Below are 24,684 nucleotides of genomic sequence, written 5' to 3'. Positions count from 1 at the left end.
ATAGTATAGTATAGTATAGTATAGTATAGTATAGTATAGTATAGTATATAGTATAAAGTGACAGGTTACTTTGTTGCCTGTATGAACCCTGGATAGAGAAACATTGCTTTTTAATCACTGTGAATATGAACTAAATGAATGATAAAACTCTCCTCACTAATGCTTCAGTCATTCTGGAGCTGAACCCTGGTCTCCCGTGGACTCGCGGGCCGTTTCCTCCGGTCGCCATCGCGCCGCTCTGACTTTATCGCCGCCGTAAATCTCCGCTGAACTGCCGCGCGTCTGTTTATGGACCCACAGACCGGCCATGTGTGAGGCTAATGTCGCTAATGCCGCTAATGTTCGCTAACTGCGTCCCCCGAACACCAAGGTCAATCTCCCGGAGGTCGATTTGCCGCCACGACCGGGACAAATCTGCCGCAGAGACGAGAGCAATTAGACTCCCCGGCGCCCGGCCATTTGGAAATAACATTTACAGTTTGTGGATTTATGGCTCAGTCGCGGTGGAAGAGCTTCATCCGTTACTCGGTCAAAAATCACTCCCAAACAAGGTCGGCAAATGGAGTTTATGGTTAATCTCTCTGTAGCACCTGGACCGATCCACATGACACAAAAACTGTCACAAAGTCAAACGTCTCCTCTCTCAGCACATATGAGCTAAGCTTGCGCTTCTCGGTTCCTGATAAGTCCATAAGCGATTTCAAAGGTTCCTCCGAGGTCCAGTCACAAAACAAAACAAAACAAAACAAAACAAAACAACAAGAGCCATGTCTCCTGTAAACAGCAGCAGAGCGGCTCATTCTCGAGTCCTGGTTTAGTCTTTCTTCCTCCCTGGTTTAAGTCCTGGTTTAATCTTTCTTTCCCCCTGGTTTTCTTTCCTCCTGGTTTAGTCTTTCTTTCTCCCTGGTTTAGCTCCTGGTTTAGTCTGTCTTTCTCCCTGGTTTAAGTCCTGGTTTAGTCTTTCTTTCTCCCTGGTTTAGCTCCTGGTTTAGTCTTTCTTTCCCCCTGGTTTAGCTCCTGGTTTAGTCTTTCTTTCTTCCTGGTTTAGCTCCTGGTTTAGTCTTTCTTTCTCCCTGGTTTAGCTCCTGGTTTAGTCTTTCTTCCTCCCTGGTTTAAGTCCTGGTTTAGTCTTTCTCTCGCCCTGGTTTAGCTCCTGGTTTAGTCTTTCTCTCGCCCTGGTTTCGCTCCTGGTTTAGTCTTTCTCTCGCCCTGGTTTAGCTCCTGGTTTAGTCTTTCTTTAGCCCTGGTTTCGCTCCTGGTTTAGTCTTTCTCTCGCCCTGGTTTAGCTCCTGGTTTAGTCTTTCTCTCGCCCTGGTTTAGCTCCTGGTTTAGTCTTTCACTCGCCCTGGTTTAGCTCCTGGTTTAGTCTTTTTCTCGCCCTGGTTTAGCTCCTGGTTTAGTCTTTCTTTAGCCCTGGTTTCGCTCCCGGTTTAGTCTTTCTCTCGCCCTGGTTTAGCTCCTGGTTTAGTCTTTCTCTTGCCCTGGTTTAAGTCCTGATTTAGTCTTTCTTTCGCTCTGGTTTAAGTCCTGGTTTAGTCTTTCTCTCGCCGTGGTTTATCTCCTGGTTTAGTCTTTCTCTCGCCCTGGTTTAGCTCCTGGTTTAGTCTTTCTTTAGCCCTGGTTTCGCTCCTGGTTTAGTCTTTCTCTCGCCCTGGTTTAGCTCCTGGTTTAGTCTTTCTTTAGCCCTGGTTCGCTCCTGGTTTAGTCTTTCCTCTCGCCGTGGTTTATCTCCTGGTTTAGTCTTTCTCTCGCCCTGGTTTAGCCTCCTGGTTTAGTCTTTCTCTCGCCCTGGTTCGCTCCTGGTTTAGTCTTTCTCTCAGCCCTGGTTTAGCTCCTGGTTTAGTCTTTCTTTAGCCCTGGTTTCGCTCCCGGTTTAGTCTTTCTCTCGCCCTGGTTTAGCTCCTGGTTTAGTCTTTTTCTCGCCCTGGTTTATCTCCTGGTTTAGTCTTTCTCTCGCTCTGTTTAGCTCCTGGTTTAGTCTTTCTTTAGCCCTGGTTTAGCTCCTGGTTTAGTCCTTTCTCTCGCCCTGGTTTAGCTCCTGGTTTAGTCTTTCTTTAGCCTGGTTTCGCTCCTGGTTTAGTCTTTCTTAGCCCTGGTTTATCTCCTGGTTTAGTCTTTCTTTAGCCCTGGTTTAAGTCCTGGTTTAGTCTTTCTTTCCCCCTGGTTTAGCTCCTGGTTTAGTCTTTCTCTCGCCCTGGTTCAGCTCCTGGTTTAGTCTTTCTTTAGCCCTGGTTTATCTCCTGGTTTAGTCTTTCTCTCCGCCCTGGTTTAGCTCCTGGTTTAGTCTTTTTCTCGCCTGGTTTAGCTCCTGGTTAGTCTTTTTCTCGGCCCTGGTTTAGCTCCCGGTTTAGTCTTTCTTCAGCCCTGTTTAGCTCCTGGTTTAGTCTTTCTCTCGCCCTGGTCTAGCTCCTGGTTTAGTCTTTCTTTAGCCCTGGTTTAAGTCCTGGTTTAGTCTTTCTTTCCCCCTGGTTTAGCTCCTGGTTTAGTCTTTCTCTCGCCCTGGTTCAGCTCCTGGTTTAGTCTTTCTTTAGCCCTGGTTTAAGTCCTGGTTTAGTCTTTCTCTCGCCCTGGTTCAGCTCCTGGTTTAGTCTTTCTTTAGCCCTGGTTTAGCTCCTGGTTTAGTCTTTCTTTAGCCCTGGTTTATCTCCTGGTTTAGTCTTTCTCTCGCCCTGGTTTAGCTCCTGGTTTAGTCTTTTTCTCGCCCTGGTTTAGCTCCTGGTTTAGTCTTTTTCTCGCCCTGGTTTAGCTCCTGGTTTAGTCTTTCTTTAGCCCTGGTTTAGCTCCTGGTTTAGTCTTTCTCTCGCCCTGGTTTAGCTCCTGGTTAGTCTTTCTTTAGCCCTGGTTTAAGTCCTGGTTTAGTCTTTCTTTCCCCCTGGTTTAGCTCCTGGTTTAGTCTTTCTCTCGCCCTGGTTCAGCTCCTGGTTTAGTCTTTCTTTAGCCCTGGTTTAGCTCCTGGTTTAGTCTTTCTTTAGCCCTGGTTTATCTCCTGGTTTAGTCTTTCTCTCGCCCTGGTTTAGCTCCTGGTTTAGTCTTTTTCTCGCCCTGGTTTAGCTCCTGGTTTAGTCTTTTTCTCGCCCTGGTTTAGCTCCCGGTTTAGTCTTTCTTCAGCCCTGGTTTAGCTCCTGGTTTAGTCTTTCTCTCGCCCTGGTCTAGCTCCTGGTTTAGTCTTTTTCTCGCCCAGGTTTAGCTCCTGGTTTAGTCTTTCTCTCGCCCTGGTTTAGCTCCTGGTTTAGTCTTTCTTCAGCCCTGGTTTAGCTCCTGGTTTAGTCTTTCTCTCGCCCTGGTTTAGCTCCTGGTTTAGTCTTTCTCTCGCCCTGGTTTAGCTCCTGGTTTAGTCTTTCTCTCGCCCTGGTTTCGCTCCTGGTTTAGTCTTTCTTTAGCCCTGGTTTAGCTCCCGGTTTAGTCTTTCTTCAGCCCTGGTTTAGCTCCTGGTTTAGTCTTTCTCTCGCCCTGGTTTAGCTCCTGGTTTAGTCTTTCTCTCGCCCTGGTTTAGCTCCTGGTTTAGTCTTTCTCTCGCCCTGGTTTAGCTCCTGGTTTAGTCTTTCTCTCGCCCTGGTTTAGCTCCCGGTTTAGTCTTTCTTCAGCCCTGGTTTAGCTCCTGGTTTAGTCTTTCTTTAGCCCTGGTTTAGCTCCTGGTTTAGTCTTTCTCTCGCCCTGGTTTAGCTCCTGGTTTAGTCTTTCTCTCGCCCTGGTCTAGCTCCTGGTTTAGTCTTTCTCTCGCCCTGGTTTAGCTCCTGGTTTAGTCTTTCTCTCGCCCTGGTTTAGCTCCTGGTTTAGTCTTTCTTTAGCCCTGGTTTAGCTCCTGGTTTAGTCTTTCTCTGGCCCTGGTTTCGCTCCCGGTTTCGTCTTTCTTTAGCCCTGGTTTAGCTCCCGGTTTCGTCATGTTGTGGCCGTTTTATTCCCCGCTAACAAAGCGCGAGGTCATGACGAATCCTAATGCGTCGGGGGCAGATGTGCTGCGGCGCTAGCAGCCGTTAGCAGCCGTTAGCAGCCGTTAGCCTCGCGCAGACGACCTCGAGGCTAATGGGCCGGAGCGGAACCACCTGGTGCGGCGTCCGGGGCCTCGTCGCTGTGAAATAACCCAGAGACGAGCAGTGATTTAGGGGACGCAGACAGAGGAGAGAGAGGGGGGAGAGAGGAGAGAGGGGAGAGAGAGGAGAGAGAGGAGAGAGAGGGGGGAGAGAGGAGAGAGAGGAGAGAGAGGGGGGAGAGGAGAGAGAGGAGAGAGAGGGGGGAGAGAGGAGAGAGAGGGGGGAGAGAGGAGAGAGAGGAGAGAGAGGGGGGAGAGGAGAGAGAGGAGAGAGAGGGGGGAGAGAGGAGAGAGAGGGGGGAGAGGAGAGAGAGGGGAGAGGGGAGAGAGAGGAGAGAGAGGGGGGAGAGAGAGGAGAGGGGGGAAGAACATCCACTCAGAAGCATTACTCTACGAGCTCTGAGCTACTGAAACATGTCTTTTCTCTTGTGTGGTTGTAGGACCCGACTCGAGTGGTGAGCCCCGTCATCGACATCATCAACATGGACACGTTTGCCTACGTCGCCGCCTCCGCCGACCTCAGAGGAGGTAAGAACCACCTGCACCAGGAGAGAAAAGCGACTCCATAACGTGGTGGTGTTTGAGCTCCATGATCCTGGAGCTTCCATGAAAACAGGCCCGAGTTTACGGGTCAGACAAAGCCCCGTATGAGAGGCCGACCGACCCGGGGCCTCATTTAAAAACTGTGTGTGAGACTCTGACTTTGAAAGTGCGTAGGAAAGTAACGCAAAGTTTGTTTCCGATTTATTAATTAGGGGGGTATTCTGCTTTTTTCAGCCACATAGCACCAGTCTATATCACACTACAATGATGACCAAACCTTCTGTTGGTCTGTAAATGCAGTAAATTAGAATAACTGCCTTGTATAAAACGTCTCTCTCAAAATGGCTGTAGTGAATGTCTTGAAATAGGCCTCTGTCTCTTTAAGAACCTCTGAGCCTTTCAGACACGCCCCCTCCACACGCTGTCTGTGGCATCAGTGGGGAGGGGGTTCTGCTGAGGAGCAGTGGTTGGTTACTCGGCTGGTGACGAAAGCTCGGAGGCGTCTCCAGGAGGTGGGGGCGTTCCTAGGAGGACTCAGGCAAACCTGTCCCTAAAATGGCCGCCATCAGAGTTTTTACAGATTACTCAGCAATACGTGAATGTGCCAAGGCAACACTTCAGCCATGTTTTTAATGAGGGAACGACATAATAACATGATGTAAAGCTTGAAAAAGTCCATTTTGCATAATACCCCCCCCCTTTAAACCCTGCATATGTGCTATTACGCACACCTGCCCACAATCTCTCCTCTGCTGATTCCACCTGGAGCAGAAAGCTGCAGACGTCACGACACTTTTTCTTTTGTTTGAAAGAAAAAAAGCTATAAACGAGCATGTAAACAGATGCTGCGGCCAAACTGAAAACTGCAGCAACTCATCAGCAAAAATAAACTCTACACTTCTGGCATCACAGAACAACATCCCCTCACAACAACACACAAACGTCTGCAAAGGAGACGCACAAAATCTGAATCTTTGAAGAATGTCAGAAGCCGGAAAACGAGCGCATGTTTGTGGGCGGAGCCTCGAAAGCCGCGACATCACAGAGCGAAGCGCTAACAACTTGATATGTACATAAAGAAATGAGTAAACCGTGGATTTATTTGTAAAAAAAGACGATCAAACTTACAATTCACTGTTAGAGTCCAGTTAGTCCAGTTGAAGTTTCCTCTTCAAAGGTCAACTCTTCATATGGATTATTGTTATATTATGATTATCAAAACAGAGCACGGGTTCAGGATGAAACACGCACAACACTTCTATTGGAGGAGGAACCTCTACTTCTGAAAAAAAATTACGAATCTTCATCGTGATGCTATGTGACTCCCGGAGGCGGAGAAGGATCAGGGTGAGCTCGTTGGAAAGACTGGAATCTCTCTGCCTAAGTCTCTACCATCTGGATTATGTCAGAAAATCGCCGATGTAGTAAATGGCGGGAGTATGGGCCGCCTGAGTCGCCTATGCCCTGGTGGCCACGCAAAGTTTTGACATTATTTTGTGTGCAGCGAGCTTTTCTATTGAGACCACTGGTTAGAGTCGTGAGGACGTCCTTCTGTGGACCCACCAGGGTGATTTCCAAATGAGGTTTTCATTCCTCTCTCCGCTTCAGTCGCTCCTACAGACTCCAAACTTTACAATGTTGGACTTAAAGCAGTACTAAGTAACGTGTTTACCTTAATAAATCCTCTCCGTAGTCCCTGTGGGGGTAATACAAGTGTTTATGGGATGATTGGAGGGTCTTTCATCGCCCCCTGGTGTCTCTGGACAGAAAACCATGCTTGCAACTTGACTGCCACCGGACCGGAGTCACCAATACACACTAATGGAATCACGAAGAAGAAGCTAACATGCTAACGGGCAAAGCTAACTGCGGGCTAACGTCACTTTAAACAGTATTTACAGCCAAGTTTGAGTGAAAACAAATATTTCCATTGTATAATTGGATAAACAGTAACCCTCTCCCCCTTCACCTTTCCTGTCAGCGTAGTATTTACTCTCCAAGACTGTTAATAAGTTAAAAAATCGTAACTTGCTACTACACTTGCAGTTGCGCTCATGGCCTCTAGGGGGAAGAGTTACTTAGTACTGCTTTAACAAGACTTTGAAGGTTTTTTCAGAGGGATTTTTTATCATCTAATCCCCAACCTGCTTTATTGAGCTTTGAAACTCAAAAGACAAAGCAAAAAGAAAGAAAAAAAATCCTATTCACCTGCAGTTTCTCGCCTTTAGAACAAAAACACTAGATTTGTTCGCTTTCCAAACTCGAATCGGAGGCACATGTTCTAATCTGCAGACTGTTCGCCTCGTTCCCGGTGAGTTTCCAGCCTGTACTGAGTCCGGCCTGGGCCCCGCCGCTCCCTCTCTCTTTAAAACCCCATTAGTCTGAGTGTGTCTAACGCGGCGACAGCTCGATCGATGGCGGTAATAGCCCTGTCCTCGACTTAAACGCAAAAATAAAACTCCAATCAGAGCGGGCGGCAGAGGCGGAGAGATTTTAATTATCGGGCCTGGATGTTGAGACATAAACCGCATTGATCCAAACACAATACGCAGAGTTTATGGAGGATAATCACACGGAGAGAGAGACGACTGTCAGAAAGTCCTGCTCCGGCGTCGGATACAAACTGCACCAGGCACAAGGCTCTATCTCGCAATCACAAACTACTCCCCACGGTTATGTAGCAGCCTGGGCGAGACCTGCAGGTGAACAGGGAAACACTGTAGAGAAGTCACTTTGAAATGTAGATTACTGACAGAAATATGAGACCAAAATGTGTTGTATTTCACGATTTCATATAAAAAGTGAGTCATACTTAACCCCTTAACTCCCACCTGAACCGAGCACATTTTCTTTACCCCAGTCCAAAAGCTTCTGGGAAATAGCAACAAAACTGAGACGAAAACAATGATGGAAATGTGACAAAAAAGTGAGAAAACATTAATGAAAAAGTGACGAAAAATTGACGAAAAATGTGACAAAAAAATTACAATAATGTAACAAAAAAATGACAAAAATGTGATAAAAAAATAACAAAAATGTAACAAAAAAATGACAAAAATGTGATAAAAAAATAACAAAAATGTAACAAAAAAATGACAAAAATTTGATAAAAAAAGACAAAAAATTGACGAAAAAATGACAAAAAAATTACAAAAATGTGATTAAAAAAAATGGACAAAAAAATTACAAAAATGTGATAAAAAAATTACAAAAATGTGATAAAAATTTGACCAAAAAATTACCCAAAAAAAAGCCACAAATGTGACACGAAAAATTACAAAAAAATGATGAAAAATTGATGAAAAAATTACAAAAAATTGATCAAAAAATGACAAAAATAAGATAAAAAATGAACAAAAAAAACACAAAAAAATGACAAAAAAGTTACAAAAATGAGTTGAACACCCAACAAAAAAATGATGGAAAATAAATCTGATGACGTGAGGAAAATATCCTCTCGGTTCAGGCGGCAGTTCAGAGGTTAATAACTACTCACTCCCAGCGCTGGATTTAAAGGTACACTGCGTAACATTTTGGACTATACTGTTGCCATCAGAACAAAACAGGCTCCTAATGACCAGCTCAACACAGAAAATGCTATTACTGCAGTGGGTGATCAAAGAATGGATCCGGATGAGAACCTAGCCTACTTTAATCTCAAATTCTACTGACTTTAGTCGACATCTCCATGGCAACGAGCTGGAGACGTACCCACTCCCAGGAAAGCTGCAGTCGTGTCTTTGAAGAGCAAAAACACTTGTTTGTTTGTTCATTTATGAAGTGTATATCAATTATGAAAATATCTGTCATCAAATGAATGTGTGTATTTAAATGTTATTAACCTCTTACCACCCGCCTAAACCAAATGCATTCTGTCCTCTTTGGCTGTTATATAGGCCTGTGTAGCACCTCATTTGAAAGCTAAGACCCACAAAACTGATCTTTTTCCTCGCGTTGTTGCTGTGTTGAGTCCCCTTTTTTTTTAATGTGTTTTTTCTTTAATTTTTGTCACATTTTTGTTGCATTTTTGTTGAATTTTTGTCACATTTTTGTTGCGTTTACATCCTGGTTTTCTTCTCATTTTTGTGACTGTTTTGGTGCTTTTTTCCCAAGAAGCTTTTTGATTAGGGTAAAGCCAAACTGGAGAAAATGGGATCCGTTCAGGTGGGAGTTAAGGGGTTAATTGGGTAAAATTCTACGCAGTGTGGCTTTAAGTAAAATGTAATGTAAAGTGGTAAGTAAAGTGTTTGCAGGGCCCCCCATGTATATGTACTGTATGTCTGTCGGATTCATCACTCCCTCTACAATGAAAAGATAAATGAATTATTGTTTTTTAAAGGGGGGTCTGGGGCTCCTTCCACAGAGATTATTTTATTTCAATGGTGCATTTTGGTGCATTCTCATGCATTTTAACAGACCGATACATACAGGTACATATGTTTTCACAATGTCAACTCAATAAAAATGGCTTAGACCTGGTGCATCTAGCCCCTTTAAATAGAATAAAATACTTCTTTCAAGAATATTTCACTTGTTTCCAGAATTCTTTTTTATTTTATTATAAATCCACAAGGACACGGCGACTCAGTGCAATATTTAAACACTTTAATGTGAAGATTTCTTTGTATACAGATGTGTATGTTGCCTGTGGGGGCTGATGTGAGTCCTGACCCCGCGCATGATGCACCCCTGGCCTGGACCTTAATCAGCTGCAGATTTAGCCTAATGTTTTTCACAGAAAGGCAACGAAAACCCACCGAGAAATCTAGAAAACCTTGCAAAGTCCAGACAGAATCTGGTCTGGCAGCGTCTCAACAGGAAACGGACTTTTGAATAAACACTTTTGAATAGTTTTGTCTGTTTGTCTGTGGCAGGTTTCGACTGGAGTCTGCACTTCAAATGGGAGCAGCTGTCCCAGGATCAGAAGGCTCAGAGGACAGACCCCACGCAGCCCATCAAGTACGACACTGCCACCAATATTTTTTGAGGAAAAATAGTTGACCAATGGCTTTATTTTACAATAACGTTATGTTTAATGTTTTTTATGACATTTAAAGGGACAATACGGAGTTTCAAAGTGTTAAAATGATGTATTTTCCTCCCCCTACATGTTCCAGCCATGTCCTCATGTGTAGAATGAGCTCAGACCTGTTCACCACAACTGCCTCTAAAATCCTGCACTGTCACTCAGAAAGGTGTTAATTCTGGTCTGAAGTGCCGTCATGCAGGAGCTGCAGTTACACGTATGACCTGAGGTGGCAGTAGTGAGTATAAAATAGCCAACTTGCATCTAGCCCCTTTAACCCCTTAACTCCCACCTGAACCAAGCACATTTTCTCCAGTTTGGCTTTACCCCAGTCCAAAAGCTTCTGGAAAAAAGGTGTGAAAATAGCAACAAAACTGAGACGAAAACAATGATGGAAATGTGACAAAAAAGTGTCGAAAAATTAATGAAAAAGTGGCAAAAATGTCACAAAAATGACAAAAAAGTGACAACAAACTACAAAAATTTGACTAAAATGTGACAAAAAAAATCAAAAATTGACAAAAAAAATGACAAAAATGTTGTAGAAAATTGACAAAAATGTGACAAAAAAATGCCGAAAAAATGAAAAAAATGTGACAGAAAATGACAAAATAAATGACAAAAATGTGACAAAATGTGACAAAAATGTGATAAAAATTTGACAAAAAAAATAAAAAAATTTGACAGAAAATGACAAAAAATGACCCAAAAAAATGACAAAAATATGACAAAAAATGACCAAAAAAAATGAGTTGAACACCCAACAAAGAAATGATGGAAAAAAAATCTGATGACGTGGGGAAAAAGATCCTCTCGGTTCGGGCGGGAGTTAAGAGGTTAAGGCCTTAATTTTGGCACAATTCCTTTATTGACTTTTAGTTCCCTAGGCCATTATATTCTTCATGTATATAATGCACGACATTTGGCATTTGAAAACTTTATTTTATGCTTATGCTGAGGTTTGGCCCTTTTTCATTTGGTGATGAAGAAATTCGGCCCTCGGTGACACAAACTTGCTTCAGATTGTGTTGCATTCTTGTCATTACAAACGTATAAAGCTAAAGCTGAACCCTCTCCGTGTTGTGAGTGAAAATGTGGAGGTTTTTGCTTTTCTTCCCTTTCCGCCGCAGAATCCTCGAAGCGTCCAGAGCTAAAGACGTGTGGCCTCTCTGTGTTTAAGCAGCCGACTGAGAGCAGAGGCTTTAATTGGACTAAAAAAGTAGTTCTCAAAGCGCCGCGCTCGTCCACACTTCACCGAGGAACTGAGCCGGACCGGATTAAAGAGACTAAACCTCTGTCTTTAACAGACGAGACCGGGGGTTTTATGTTCGAGAAACGCCGCAAATTCACGGGATTCACAAGCTGGGGTTTGTGTGAAGAGGCCGTTCTTCATTTGAAAGCTAAGAACCTCCAGGGTGTAGCTGCTGGGCTTTAACGACTGGAGGCTCCACTGGCGGTTGCTGTCCTTATATATGAAGAGCTTAGTGGTGCTAGGCTAGTGCTAAGCTAGTGCGTGTCTATGGTAACTAGTAGCCTGCATTAACCTCTTAACTCCCACCTGAACATGTTTTCTCCTGTTCTCCAAATTCTCCAAATCTAAAAGCTTCTTCAAAATGGCGACAAAAATGACAAAAATCCAGCAAAAAAAGTGACAAAAATCCAGCAAAAAAGTGACAAAAATCCAGCAAAAAATGACAAAAATTCAGCAAAAAAATGGGAAAAATCCAGCAAAAAAAAGACAAAAATCCAGCAAAAAATGGCAAAAATCCAACAACACTTATAACACCAGACTGACCATATAAATGTCTGTGTCGTCTGAATAATGTTTGAAACATAACCCTTTTCCATTTAAAAGAACTTATATTTGAGCAGAAAATACTGTTTAAAGTGACGTTAGCCCACAGTTAGCTTTGCCCGTTAGCCTGTTAGCTTCTTCTTCGTGATTCCATTAGTGTGTAATGCTGACTCCGGACCGGTGGCAGTCAAGTTGCAAACATGGTTTTCTGGCCAGAGACACCAGGGGGAGATGAAAGACCCTTCAATCATCCCATTAACACTTGTATTACCCCCACAGGGACTACGGGAAGGATTTATTAATGTAAACAAGTTACTTAGTACTGCTTTAAGCGCCACGATATCGGATGATCGCCGATATCTGATATATCGGTCGACCTCTACTTTGTGTAAAAACTCATGTCTCCTTGTACCGTCCAAACTGTGGACTGAACTAGGACTAAATCATGTCTGAGAAAGTTCCTTTAACTTCTTAACTCCCGCCTGAACCGAGAGCATTTTCTCCAGTTCAGCTTTACCCAAATCCTGTAGGCCAGTGTAACAAAACTCATCTAAATGGATCTTTTTCCACACGTCATCAGATTTTTTTTTCCCATCATTTTTTTGGGGGGGTTCAACTTATTTTTGTAACTTTTTTGTCAAATAGTACATTTTTTGTCACTTTTTGTCACATGTTCATCATTTTTTTATCATTTTTTTGTCATTTTTTTTGTGACATTTTTGCCACTTTTTCATGATTTTTTCGTTAATTTTTTCGTTAATTTTTTGTACATTTTTTGTCATTTTTTTGTCACATTTTTTTGTCACATTTTTTTGTCACATTTTTGTCATTTTTTGTCATTTTTTTCATAATTTTTTCATAATTTTTTGTCCGTTTTTTGTCCGTTTTTTCTCTAAGTTTTCTCACTTTTTTGTCACATCTTCATCATTGTTTTCGTCTCAGTTCTGTTGCTATTTTTTACCAGCTTTTTTCCAGAAGCTTTTGGATTGGGGTAAAGCCAAACTAGAGTTCGGTTCTGGTGGGAGTTAAGAGGTTAAACGTCCTGGTGCAGACGCTGTTTCCCGCCGCCGCCGCTCAGACTGACAGATTCAGCTCGGCGCCGCGTGTTGAATCTGCCTCGGCCGGCGCCCTGTCGTGTTTCTCATGTTTCATCACTCTTTACTTACTGCTGTTTGGAGTTGTTTTTGCAGAGGTTGTATGTGCGCAGTAATGAGGGCAGCTGCCAGTCAAACCTGCTACTGCAACGCCGCCTCGCGCTCCAGCCTCTCTCAAAACGTGCCACGAAGAACGCCGGAGTGATACAGAGTGATACAGAGTGATACAGTAAATCAGCTACAGCGTGTTTGCAGAGCTCTAAAGTTACCATGAGCATCTGCAATGTCAACAGATAAAGTTACCATGAGCATCTGCAATGTCAACAGATCCAAAAGGGCGACAGAAACAGAGAATATGGTCATAACTGGATATAGATGTAGTTTAGCTGCCCAACAATCCAGACCATTTTACTTGATATTTGTAGTATCGGAGTGTATTCTATGTTATAGTTACGGACACATATTGTGGCTCGTTTGAAAGGTCTGACTCTCAGCTCTCTGTAGGTGAAAACAGTTTCATTCTACGTGCCTCGGTTCCTGAGAAATCTAAGCTAAACAGAGGCTAGTTTTGATGAAAATCATAGATTTTTTTCTAGAAACAGAGATATTGCGTGTTTTATGAAACTCTCTCCTTTCTGATTAACTCCTCTCTCCTCCTCCTCTCTCCTCCTCTCTTCTCTCTCCTCCTCTCTCCCTCTTCTCTCTCCTCCTCTCTTCTCTCTCCTCCTCTCTCCTCCTCTCTCCTCCTCTCTCCCTCTTCTCTCTCCTCTTCTCTCTCCTCTCTCCCTCTTCTCTCTCCTCCTCTCTCCTCCTCTCTCCCTCTTCTCTCTCCTCCTCTCTCCTCCTCTCTCCCTCTTCTCTCTCCTCCTCTCTCCTCCTCTCTCCTCCTCTCTCCCTCTTCTCTCTCCTCCTCTCTCCTCCTCTCTCCCTCTTCTCTCTCCTCCTCTCTCCTCCTCTCTCCTCTCTCTTCCTCTCTCCTCCTCTCTCCCTCTTCTCTCTCCTCTCTCCCTCCTCTCTCCTCTCTCCTCTCTCCTCTCTCCTCTCTCCTCTCTCCTCCTCTCTGTACAGACACTAACGTTATGTGAAGAGGCAAAGGCCTAAATATATTTGTTTCAAGTCCATTTTCAGCGACATCATTGTTACATGTTTTGAAACACGCGTGTTCTCGATCTCTCTTTATGGCGTGTGCATTTAAACATCCTGGTTCTGGATTGAAGACTTTAACAGGGTGTTTCTCAGTCGTCCTTGGACCGATTTTAACCATTTAAAAACTCAGGGAAATGTTAAAATCTCAACTGTTTGGATCTTCCCATGAGAAGCTGCTCTGGTTTGTCTGCTTTGTCTGCCTGTATCTGAGTCAGCCGGTACCTAATAGTATAATGATGGACTTTGAACCCTTGTCTTCTTGCGCTCTTCTGTTGCAGGACTCCGATCATCGCCGGCGGGCTGTTTGTGATCGACCGCTCCTGGTTCAATCACCTCGGCAAATACGACACGGCCATGGACATCTGGGGAGGAGAGAACTTCGGTACGTCCCGACACAAAAACAATGTGATCGAGTGGCTTTTTTTTGTAATTCATGCAGTTCTTATATTTGAAGAGTTTCGTGGCGCTAGGCTAGTGCAAGGCTAGTGCATGTCTATGGTATCAGCTAGCCTGCATTAAAAACAGTGTGACCCGCTCCACAGAGCACCTGAGGCAAATCACTTATAACACCAGACTAACCATATAAATGTCTGTGTCCATAGAATCATGTTTGGAATATAACTGACCTGCATCACATGAATGATCGCATTTTGAGGAACTATTTTCTAGCAGATCACTCCGCCACGCTTACAACCACGCACAAATATCACTTCTTTTAAATGCAAAATGGTCCAAATGATTCTATGGACACAGACATATGGTTAGTCTGGTGTTATAAGTGATTTGCCTCAGGTGCTCTGTGGAGCGGGTCAGACTGTTTTTAATGCAGGCTAGCTGATACCATAGACATGTGCTAGCCTTGCACTAGCCTAGCACCACGAAACTCTTCATATATAAGAACTGCATGAATTACAAAAAAAAAAATATCCAGAAATCAGCAACACTCTGGATAACTAGGAAATGAGGCCCCATGTCAACAATCCTGAAATATCCCTGTAACCCCTTAACTCCCACCTGAACCGAGCACATTTTCTCCAGTTTGGATTTACCCCAGTCCAAAAGCTTCTGGAAAAAAGCTGTGAAAATAGCAACAAAACTGAGACGAAAACAATGATGGAAATGTGACAAAAAAGTGAGAAAACATTGACAAAAAAGTGACGAAAAATTGATGAAAAAGTGGCAAAAATGTGACAAAAAAGGACAAAAAAAGGACAAAAATGTGATAAAAATTTGACGAAAAAATTACAAAAAATTGACCAAAAAATGGAAAAAAATGAAAATAAATAAATAAATAAAAATGACAAAAATGTGATAAAAATGTGACAAAAATAATGACAAAAATTGTCGAAAAAATGACGAAAAAATGACAAAAATTACACAAATGTGACAAAAATGTGACAAAAATGTGACAAAAAAATTACAAAAATGTGACAAAAATGTGATAAAAAATTGAAAAAAATAAAATAAAAAAATTGACAAAAAAATGAAAAAAAATTGACCAAAAAATGACCAAAAAAATGACAAAAATGTGACAAAAAAATTACAAAAATGTGACAAAAAAAGGACGAAAAAATGACAAAAAAGTTACATAAATGAGTTGAACACCCAACAAAAAAAATGATGGAAATAAAATCTGATGACGTGAGGAAAAAGATCCTCTCGGTTCAGGCGGGAGTTAAGAGGTTAAAGGATTTTTCCTGAAAGTTAAAATCCCTGGAGTCAAATACAACACAAGGAGAGAAACCGTTTTGAGTAATTCTATGTGGTGATTTCTTCCCCCTGACACTCATCTCACATTCTCTTTGTTTCTCGCTCTGGTTCGACGTTTGGAGCCGTCACTTCCATTGAAAACACATTTATAATCTGCATTAATCTGCTTTTCATGTCATGTGGACGTTCTTCCCCTTAAAGCCGTGTTGTTGTTGTTGTTTTGGTGAATCGTCGTAGACCGAGCGTCTCTCTCTCTCCGTCTCGTTCAGGCGCTAATTTAAAACGTGTCGATTATTTTTGAAAAACAAAATCCCGAGCCGTGCGTCACAGCGGGCGTCGCGTCGCTTCACCAGAGCTGAGAGCGCGGGCGTCAGGATTAATACATGTGTCAAAGAGTGAAGGGTGGTATAGATACAGGGTACTAGTAATATCGCCATGACAACATCTGTACATGTGACCTGGCCTGGTTTAGTCCTGGTTTAGTCCTGGTTTAGCCCTGGCTTAGTCCTGTTTTAGCCCTGGCTTAGTCCTGGCTTAGTCCTGGTTTAGTGCTGGTTTAGTCCTGGTTTAGTCCTGTTTTAGCCCTGGCTTAGTCCTGGTTTAGCCCTGGTTTAGTCCTGTTTTAGCCCTGGCTTAGTCCTGGCTTAGTCCTGGTTTAGTGCTGGTTTAGTGCTGGTTTAGTCCTGGTTTAGTCCTGTTTTAGCCCTGGCTTAGTCCTGGTTTAGTCCTGGTTTAGTGCTGGTTTAGTCCTGGTTTAGTCCTGGCTTAGTCCTGTTTAGTCCTGGTTTAGTCCTGGTTTAATCTAGGTTTAGTCCTGGTTTAGTCTTGGTTTAGTCCTGTTTTAGCCCTGGCTTAGTCCTGGTTTAGTCCTGGTTTAGTGCTGGTTTAGTCCTGGCTTAGTCCTGGTTTAGTCCTGGTTTAGTGCTGGTTTAGTCCTGGTTTAGTCCTGGCTTAGTCCTGGTTTAGCCCTGGCTTAGTCCTGGCTTAGTCCTGGTTTAGTCCTGGTTTAGTCCTGGTTTAGCCCTGGTTTAGTCCTGGTTTAGTCCTGGTTTAGCCCTGGTTTAGTCCTGGTTTAGTCCTGGTTTAGTCCTGGTTTAGTCCTGGTTTAGCCCTGGTTTAGTCCTGGTTTAGTCCTGGTTTAGTGCTGGTTTCGTCCTTGTTTTAGTCTTGGTTTAGTCCTAGTTTAGTCCTGGTTTAGTCCTGGCTTAGTCCTGGCTTAGTCCTGGTTTAGTCCTGGTTTAGTCCTGGTTTAGTCTTGGTTTAGTCTTGGTTTACTCCTGGTTTAGTCCTGGTTTAGTCTTGGTTTAGTCTTGGTTTACTCCTGGTTTAGTCCTGGTTTAGTCTTGGTTTAGTCTTGGTTTAGTCTTGGTTTAGTCTTGGTTTAGTCTTGGTTTACTCCTGGTTTAGTCCTGGTTTAGTCCTGGTTTAGTCGTGGTTTAGTCGTGGTTTAGTCTTGGTTTAGTCTTGGTTTACTCCTGGTTTAGTCCTGGTTTAGTCTTGGTTTAGTCTTGGTTTAGTCCTGGTTTAGTCCTGGTTTAGCCCTGGTTTAGTCCTGGTTTAGTCCTGGTTTAGTCTTGGTTTAGTCTTGGTTTACTCCTGGTTTAGTCCTGGTTTAGCCCTGGTTTAGTCCTGGTTTACTCCTGGTTTAGTCCTGGTTTAGTCTTGGTTTAGTCTTGGTTTAGTCCTGGTTTAGTCCTGGTTTAGCCCTGGTTTAGTCCTGGTTTAGTCCTGGTTTAGTCGTGGTTTAGTCGTGGTTTAGTCTTGGTTTAGTCTTGGTTTACTCCTGGTTTAGTCCTGGTTTAGTCTTGGTTTAGTCTTGGTTTACTCCTGGTTTAGTCCTGGTTTAGTCTTGGTTTAGTCTTGGTTTAGTCCTGGTTTAGTCCTGGTTTAGCCCTGGTTTAGTCCTGGTTTAGCCCTAGTTTAGTCCTGGTTTAGTCCTGGTTTAGCCCTGGTTTAGTCCTGGTTTAGTCCTGGTTTAGCCCTGGTTTAGTCCTGGTTTAGTCCTGGTTTAGTCCTGGTTTAGTCCTGGTTTAGCCCTGGTTTAGTCTTGGTTTAGTCCTAGTTTAGTCCTGGTTTTATCCTGGTTTAGTCTTGGTTTAGTCCTGGTTTAGTTCTGGTTTAGTCCTGGTTTAGCCCTGGTTTAGTCCTGGTTTAGTCCTGGTTTAGTCCTGGTTTAGTCCTGGTTTATTCTCGGTTAAAAAATCATCTGATAAATGTGAGGTAGTTTGCAAAGAGAGAGGGAACTAGGGGCCCCTTGAACCTGCCGGGCCCCTGGGCTCAGCCCCTGGAGACCCCTCATAAATCCGGCCTGGGCAGAAACTAATGACTAAGACGGTGCTTTTATTTTGCCGTTCTGGATCGAAACAGTTTGTTTTGATTTGAAGTTATCCAACATGTGTCACTTGTGTGTTTCCATCCAACATCGCCACACTGCCCCCTGCTGGCTGGAGCCGTCACTGCCCCCTGCTGGCTGGAGCCGTCACTGCCCCCTCCTGGCTGGAGCCGTCACCGCCCCCTGCTGGCTGGAGCCGTCACCGCCCCCTGCTGGCTGGAGCCGTCACCACCCCCTGCCCCCTGCTGGCTGGAGCCGTCACCGCCCCCTGCTGGCTGGAGCCGTCACCACCCCCTGCCCCCTGCTGGCTGGAGCCGTCACCGCCCCCTGCTGGCTGGGGGCCGTCACTGCCCCCTGCTGGCTGGAGCCGTCACCGCCCCCTGCTGGCTGGAGCCGTCACCGCCCCCTGCTGGCTGGAGCCGTCACTGCCCCCTGCTGGCTGGAGCCGTCACCGCCTCCTGCTGGCTGGAGCCGTCACTGCCCCCTGCTGGCTGGAGCCGTCACTGCCCCCTGCTGGCTGGAGCCGTCACCGCCCCCTGCTGGCTGGAGCCGTCACCGCCCCCTGCTGGCTGGAGCCGTCACTGCCCCCTGCTGGCTGGAGCCGTCACCGCCTCCTGCTGGCTGGAGCCGTCACTGCCCCCTGCTGGCTGGAGCCGTCACTGCCCCCTGCTGGCTGGAGCCGTCACTGCCTCCTGCTGGCTGGAGCCGTCACTGCCCCCTGCTGGCTGGAGCCGTCACTGCCCCCTGCTGGCTGGAGCCGTCACTGCCCCCTGCTGGCTGGAGCTGCTTTCATTCTAACACATTAGGAGAAAAGATGATCCTGTTTTTTTTTTTTTGTTTGGCGCTGCTGTTATTATTGTCCATCTGCTGAAACAAACGCGGGTCATTAATCCAGACGTAACGAGGAGCATTTCTCACGTTTAACTGTGTCTCCATATCTGGAGCCGCCGCCGCCGCCGCCCGAGGAGATGTGCACAAAAGTCATTACTAACACGGACTAAACCTGGACTAAACCCGGACTAAACTGGGAGCGAGCGAGTCCCACATGAACCCATAACCCACATAACCATCTCGACCCGGCGATTGTGTAAAAAGCGATTGTTTAAAGCCTGATTTTGGCGCCGCTGCAGCTGCTGTGGCTCTGACTCGTCTCGCAGAAGAACTGGGGCAAGTCCGTGAATATTTAACGAAGCCGCGGCTGTTTTGATCCGAATCCTCTGAAGTTTCCGCGCTTTTTGTTCTTTCGCTCCGTTCACTGTAAGAGAGACTTCCCTCCGCCGTGGTTCAACCCCAGGAGAGTCGGGGGGAGGGAGAGAGAGGAGAGAGAGAGAGGGAGAGGGGAGAGAGAGAGGAGAAAGGGGGAGAGGGAGAGGGAGAGAGAGAGAGGAACAAGGAAAGAGAGAGAGAAAGGAAACAGAAAGAAAGGGGGGAAAAGATGAAAGAGAGAGGAGAGAAAGAGAAGAGAGAGAGAGAGAGAGAGAGGAGAGAGAGGGGAGAGAGGGAGAGGGGAGAGAGAGAGGGAGAGAGAAATTGAAAAGCGAGAGAGAGAGAAAGAGGAGAGAGGAACAAGGAAAGAGAGAGAGAAAGGAAAAAGAAAGAAAGGGGGAAAAAGATGAAAGAGAGAGGAGAGAAGAGGAGAGAGAGAGGGGGAAAGGAAGAGAGATAAAAAAAGAAAGAGAGGAAGGAGGAAGAGGAGAGCAAAAGAGAGAAAGGGAAGAGAGAGAAGGAGGAAAGATAAAGAGGAGAGGGAAGAGAGACAAGAAGAGAAAGGGAAGAGCGAAAGAAAGAGGAGAGAGAGGGAAAGGAAGAGAGAGGAAGGACAGATAAAAGAGAAAGGGAAGAGCATGGGAAGAAGTGAGAGCGAGGGAGAGAGAGAAGAGAGGCCGAAGAGGGAGAAAGAAAGATGAGGAGAGAGAAAGAGGGAGATGGAGGGAGAGTGGGGGGAGAAAGAAAGAGAGAGAGGGGGGAGAAAGAAAGAGAGAGAGAGGGGGGAGAAAGAAAGAGAGAGAGAGGGGAGAAAGAAAGAGAGAGAGAGGGGGAGAAAGAAAGAGGGAGAGGGGGAGAAAGAAAGAGAGAGAGAGGGGAGAAAGAAAGAGAGAGAGAGGGGGGAGAAAGAAAGAGGGAGAGGGGGGAGAAAGAAAGAGAGAGAGAGGGGGGAGAAAGAAAGAGGGAGAGAGGGGGGAGAAAGAGGTTGTGAACATACAGAGCCGCTGCAGACTCGGGGTTTAGTCTCTCAGTATTTCCTTGTGAAGTGTCAAAGTCCTGGAGATGATTCTCTTAAGCTCCTGAAGCGACGCTGCGCTCGGTTTCAGAGACGGGAGTCGGTGCCGCGGCGGCTTAGCCCTTCAGCGAGACGCCGCTTTCAGCCCCGTTTAAACTACAAGGCTCATTTACAGCAACATTCTCTCATTTACATATTTTTAATTTTATTTTTTGTTTCATTGCTTCAGAAGTTGATGGTGAAGTGTGGCTGTTGTGTTGCAGAGATCTCGTTCCGCGTGTGGACGTGCGGCGGCAGCCTGGAGATCCTGCCCTGCAGCCGAGTGGGACACGTGTTCAGGAAGAAGCACCCGTACGTGTTCCCCGAGGGCAACGCCAACACCTACATCAAGTACGAGCCTCCTCTGCTGCTCTTTAACTGCTTTAATCACACCTTACGCTTTAGTCGGTGTGATGTTTGGCTCCGTGATCGAGACACAAAGTCAAATTGATATTGGAGCTTATAGCATTTCCCCGGTTTGAACTCTGGCTGTCTCCGAATGTCCACACTATTCCCTATATAGTGACTATATAGTGACTATATAGTGGTCACGCCATTTTGTAGGGGTGTCCGAATGTCCAGAGAGAAAAAAGTAGGGCACTCGAAATTTCCCACAATGCATCTCAAAGTATTGAGCATCGATGGTCACTAAACGGGTCAATATAGACCACAATGCATTGCGAGAGTGGGAGAAGAGCCTGACAGAGACAGGTCTTTGAACTAAACACGACTGAAGTAAATCAGCTGTGTCAGTCGAGTCTTTGTGTTTCTCATGAATAAACGACCTAAAGATAAACGGTTACGGTGAAAAGATGCTAACGTTAGCTGCTTACCTTTAGCTTGAGCTATTAAAGGAACAGGCCACCGTTTTTACATACTGAGATATGTTCTTACCTTAGCTTTGACGAGTTCTTTAGGACCTGTCTGGTCTTCCCCCGTGCCTTCAGTCACGTAATCTCACGCAGTCACGCAGTAATCTTCACTTTACTGTGCGGATGCCAAACTACTCCTGGTATTATTACGCCTTACAATATAGTTCCCCCTTTTATCCGCTTAGAAAATCCACATTGTTTAATTTTGTGTAATTATACTTTGTAGTGGAACACTTCACGTAACTATATTTAAATAGAGAAAACGTGGAGGAGCTTGGTAGCTTCTATCTTCACCTGGTTTGGAGCTATAGTGGAGAGAGGGAGAGGCTAAATGCTAACGCCGTCTGTGCTGTGTTTACGTGACTGAAGGCACGGGTGAAGATCAGACAGGTCCTAAAGAACTCGTCTAAGCTAAGGTAAGAACATATCTCAGTATGTAAAAACGGTGGCCTGTTCCTTTAAATGACCCATAGCTTCCTCTCGAATAATGCAAGCCATTCATGTAAAATCCATGTGAAATATAAAGTATCTGACTCGTATTTATCCATAAATATTCCACTGTCTCTGAGTTTGGTCTTTATCACAGAAATACTTTATTCCCGGAGTTTAGCGACTTTTAGCAGATGTAGTTTTAATTTTGATTGAAATGTCAAATAAAACTCCTGTAAAAGTGACAAAACAGTCGTTCTGTTTCATAAAATAAACGTTTGTAACAACAAATAAATTCAGATAAAAAAAGAATTAAAAAAAATCTGCAGCTGCAGCTCGGAGAAAGTCGTGGCTTGTGTCCGAATCGATAACAGAATCAGTGACTATATAGTCGACTATGTAGTGAATGAGGGGTTAGGGACTTGGGTGGACATTTGGATACAGCCTTTGTGTTTAAAGGGACTATATAGAGTTTAAAAATGTTCAAATGATGTATTTTCCTCCCCCTACATGTTCCCCCATGTCCTAATGTGTAGAATGAGCTCAGGCCTGTTCACCACAACTGCCTCTAAAATCCTGTCACTCAGAAAGCTGTTACTTCGGGTCTGAAGTGCCGTCATGCACGATCTTAATATAGAAGCTGCAGTTCCACGTATGACCTGAGGTGGCAGTAGTGAGTATAAAATGGCTAACTTGCATCTAGCCCCTTTAAAGAAGAACTAGGTCACTTGTTGTCAAAATGAAAGCTAAAAATATTCTGTAAATGACGGAGAATTTTCGGTTGATATAACCTCTGATCCCTCCTGGAGCCGCCATCTTAAAGTGGTGGGGGGGTTTGAGAGCCCGAATGATCCTGGAGCTCTGTTATCGGGTCTTCGTGCCCCTGGTAGGGTCACTCAGGGCAAACAGGTCCTATAGGTGACGGGTCAGACAAAGAGCAGTTCAGAAGCCCCTTATGAGAGACCAACAGGCCTGAGAACCATGAGGCTGTCCTTCTGTGGACCCACCACCTGCAGGAGGCGCCATAGGGGCTGGTGCAATGTGATTTGGGCTCCAACAGCCGCCCCCACGACCCGGCAACGGACAAGTGGAAGAAAGTGGATGGATGGATGGATGGATAACCTCTGATCTCACGCTCCATCCACAGCTCTCCATTTACCGATCTACGTTCCCGCCCTCACCTCTGGTCATGAGATTTGGGTAATGACCGAAAGGACGAGATCGCGGATACAAGCGGCCGAAATGCGGCTGGGGGTGAGGAGCTCAGTTACCCAAGAGGAGCTCGGAGTAGAGTCGCTGCTCCTTCACGTCAAAAGGAGCAGCTGAGGTGGCTCGGGCATCTGTTCCGGATGCCTCCTGGTCGCCTCCCTGGGGAGGTGTTCCAGGCATGTCCTAGTGGGACAAGGCCTCGTGGAAGACCCAGGACACGGTGGAGGGACTATGTCTCCGAGCTGGCCTGGTGTCGCCTCGGGGTCAGAACAGCTGGAGGAGGTGTGGCCTCGGGGTCAGAACAGCTGGAGGAGGTGTGGCCTCGGGGTCAGAACAGCTGGAGGAGGTGTGTGAGGATCGGGAAGTCTGGGCGTCTCTGCTGAGACTGCTGCCCCCGTGACCCGGCCCCCGGATAAAGCGGAAGAAAATGGATGGATGGATGGATGGATGGATATAGATGGATGGATGGATGGATGGATATAGATGGATGGATGGATGGATGGATAACCTCTGGAATGTATCATGAATGCGTGACCCGCCACAGTCCGCAGGAGCTTCGAAATCCCCCCAAAAAGCCACAAATATTCGTGTCCATTTGACATAAAACATGCCTTATTTTTCAAACGAAAACATGAAATGACAGAAAACTTATATTCCTGTCATTAATCTACAGCACAGTTTGAAATAGACGTCTCTGATTCACGGTGCGCTGCAGCAGAGGTATAAAGCGGTAAAGTTTCCGCGGCGACAGTCTGGATGTTAATATTCAGAATGTTAATATTCCAATCAGTTCTAAAATTCCCCGTCATTTTCCATCTAAATCTATTCGTGCTCTCTCCTCTCTCTGCGCCTCCTCTGACTGACAGCCCAATAAAAACTGCACTTTTTACAAATGCATTCACCTGTTTTACATTTGAATCCCCTCGCCGCCGCCGCCGCCGCCGCCGCCGCCGCCGCCGCCGCCGCCACCTGTGGTCACTGTCGGTCACATGACTCATGACCTGAAGCATTTCTCAACACCAGGAAATCTGGTACAAAGCATCTTTAATTACTGTTTTTGTACGTCGTCCCTGTGGAAATGAACTTATAAACTAAACTAAACTCAGAGCCACATCATCACTGGTGCCTCATGGGAAATGTAGTTCTAACACGTTTAATTTATAAGACAAATAGGAAATCATCTCATTCAAACGTGTCTGATACGAACAGGGCTTCAGACGCTGCACCAAAGATAAATGTACAATCTGCTTTGTTTTACAGTTCACTGATGCTGTTAGTGCTCAATTTGCCTCAACTACAAATAGGGCTGGGACTTGGTTTTCGATACCGATGCCTGAACGATGGCAGAAAACAGAACAGTAATGTGTGAAAGATCTGGAAATGTGCAATAACGGGTTCATCTTCCAAGAGATGTGTTAAAAATGGGGAATAATTTGGGGGGAAAATGGGAGAAATTGAGGCAAAAATAAGAAAAAATTGTGTTAAAAAAAAAAAAAAAAAAAAATCCCCCAAAAATTGTGAAAAAAAATAAAATAAAAAAAAGATTTTAAAAAATGTGAAAAAAATGTGGAAAAAAAAAATCCCCCCCAAAAAAGATTTTAAAAAATATGGAAAAATGTGTGAAAAAAATAAATAAAAAAGATTTTAAAAATATGGAAAAATTGTGGGGAAAAAAAAGATTAAAAAAAGATGGAAAAAATTGTGGGGAAAAAAAATCCCCCCAAAAATTGTTAAAAAAATTTAGAAAATATTGGGCAAAAAATAAATGTATATGGCAAAAAAAAATAGGGAAAAAATAAAAGTAATAAATGAATAAATTGGGCAAAAACGGACAAAAGTGAGAAATTAAATTAAATTTAAAAATTTTAATTGTTAAAATAAAAATCCAAGTCAATCCAAGTCACTTCCTTTAACGCTGTCCCTGGACCAACAACAGGCATCTACACTTTTTCCCCATATTTTTCCAATACTATACTGGCCTCTTTTAACGACACTCAGCCCTAACGATGAAGCTCTTTGATCAGCAGTTTTTTCCCGTCTGTGCGGCGCAGTGATCCTGTGAGTGGGTTTAGCCTCAGCACACAGTATTTTCATTAGCTTAAGCCTGTGGAAAAATACTCTTGTTTACACGACACGGTGATCGCATTAACCAACCTTCGGGCGAATGAACTGCAAATATCACAAAGGCAGAACGTGTTTCCACAGGAGGGCGTGAAGAAAGAACAAAAACAGATGGAG

General features: G+C 44.7%; 1 protein-coding gene across 1 annotated transcript in view; it reads left to right on the top strand.

The window, feature by feature from the left end:
- Positions 1–24,684, top strand: part of galnt14 (UDP-N-acetyl-alpha-D-galactosamine:polypeptide N-acetylgalactosaminyltransferase 14 (GalNAc-T14)) — a 258,436-nt gene that overhangs the window by 182,868 nt on the left and 50,884 nt on the right. Inside the window, exons 7-10 of the mRNA XM_079572745.1 lie at positions 4,471–4,558; positions 9,448–9,532; positions 13,913–14,016; positions 20,161–20,287. Coding sequence (XP_079428871.1) covers positions 4,471–4,558; positions 9,448–9,532; positions 13,913–14,016; positions 20,161–20,287 — 404 coding nt within the window. The remainder of the gene's footprint in view (positions 1–4,470; positions 4,559–9,447; positions 9,533–13,912; positions 14,017–20,160; positions 20,288–24,684) is intronic.

Source organism: Gobius niger, assembly GCF_951799975.1.
Source record: "Gobius niger genome assembly, chromosome: 15".
Lineage (NCBI taxonomy): Eukaryota > Metazoa > Chordata > Actinopteri > Gobiiformes > Gobiidae > Gobius > Gobius niger.
The sequence above is the reverse complement of the archived record's forward strand: the minus strand, read 5'-3'. Positions and strand labels throughout refer to the sequence as shown.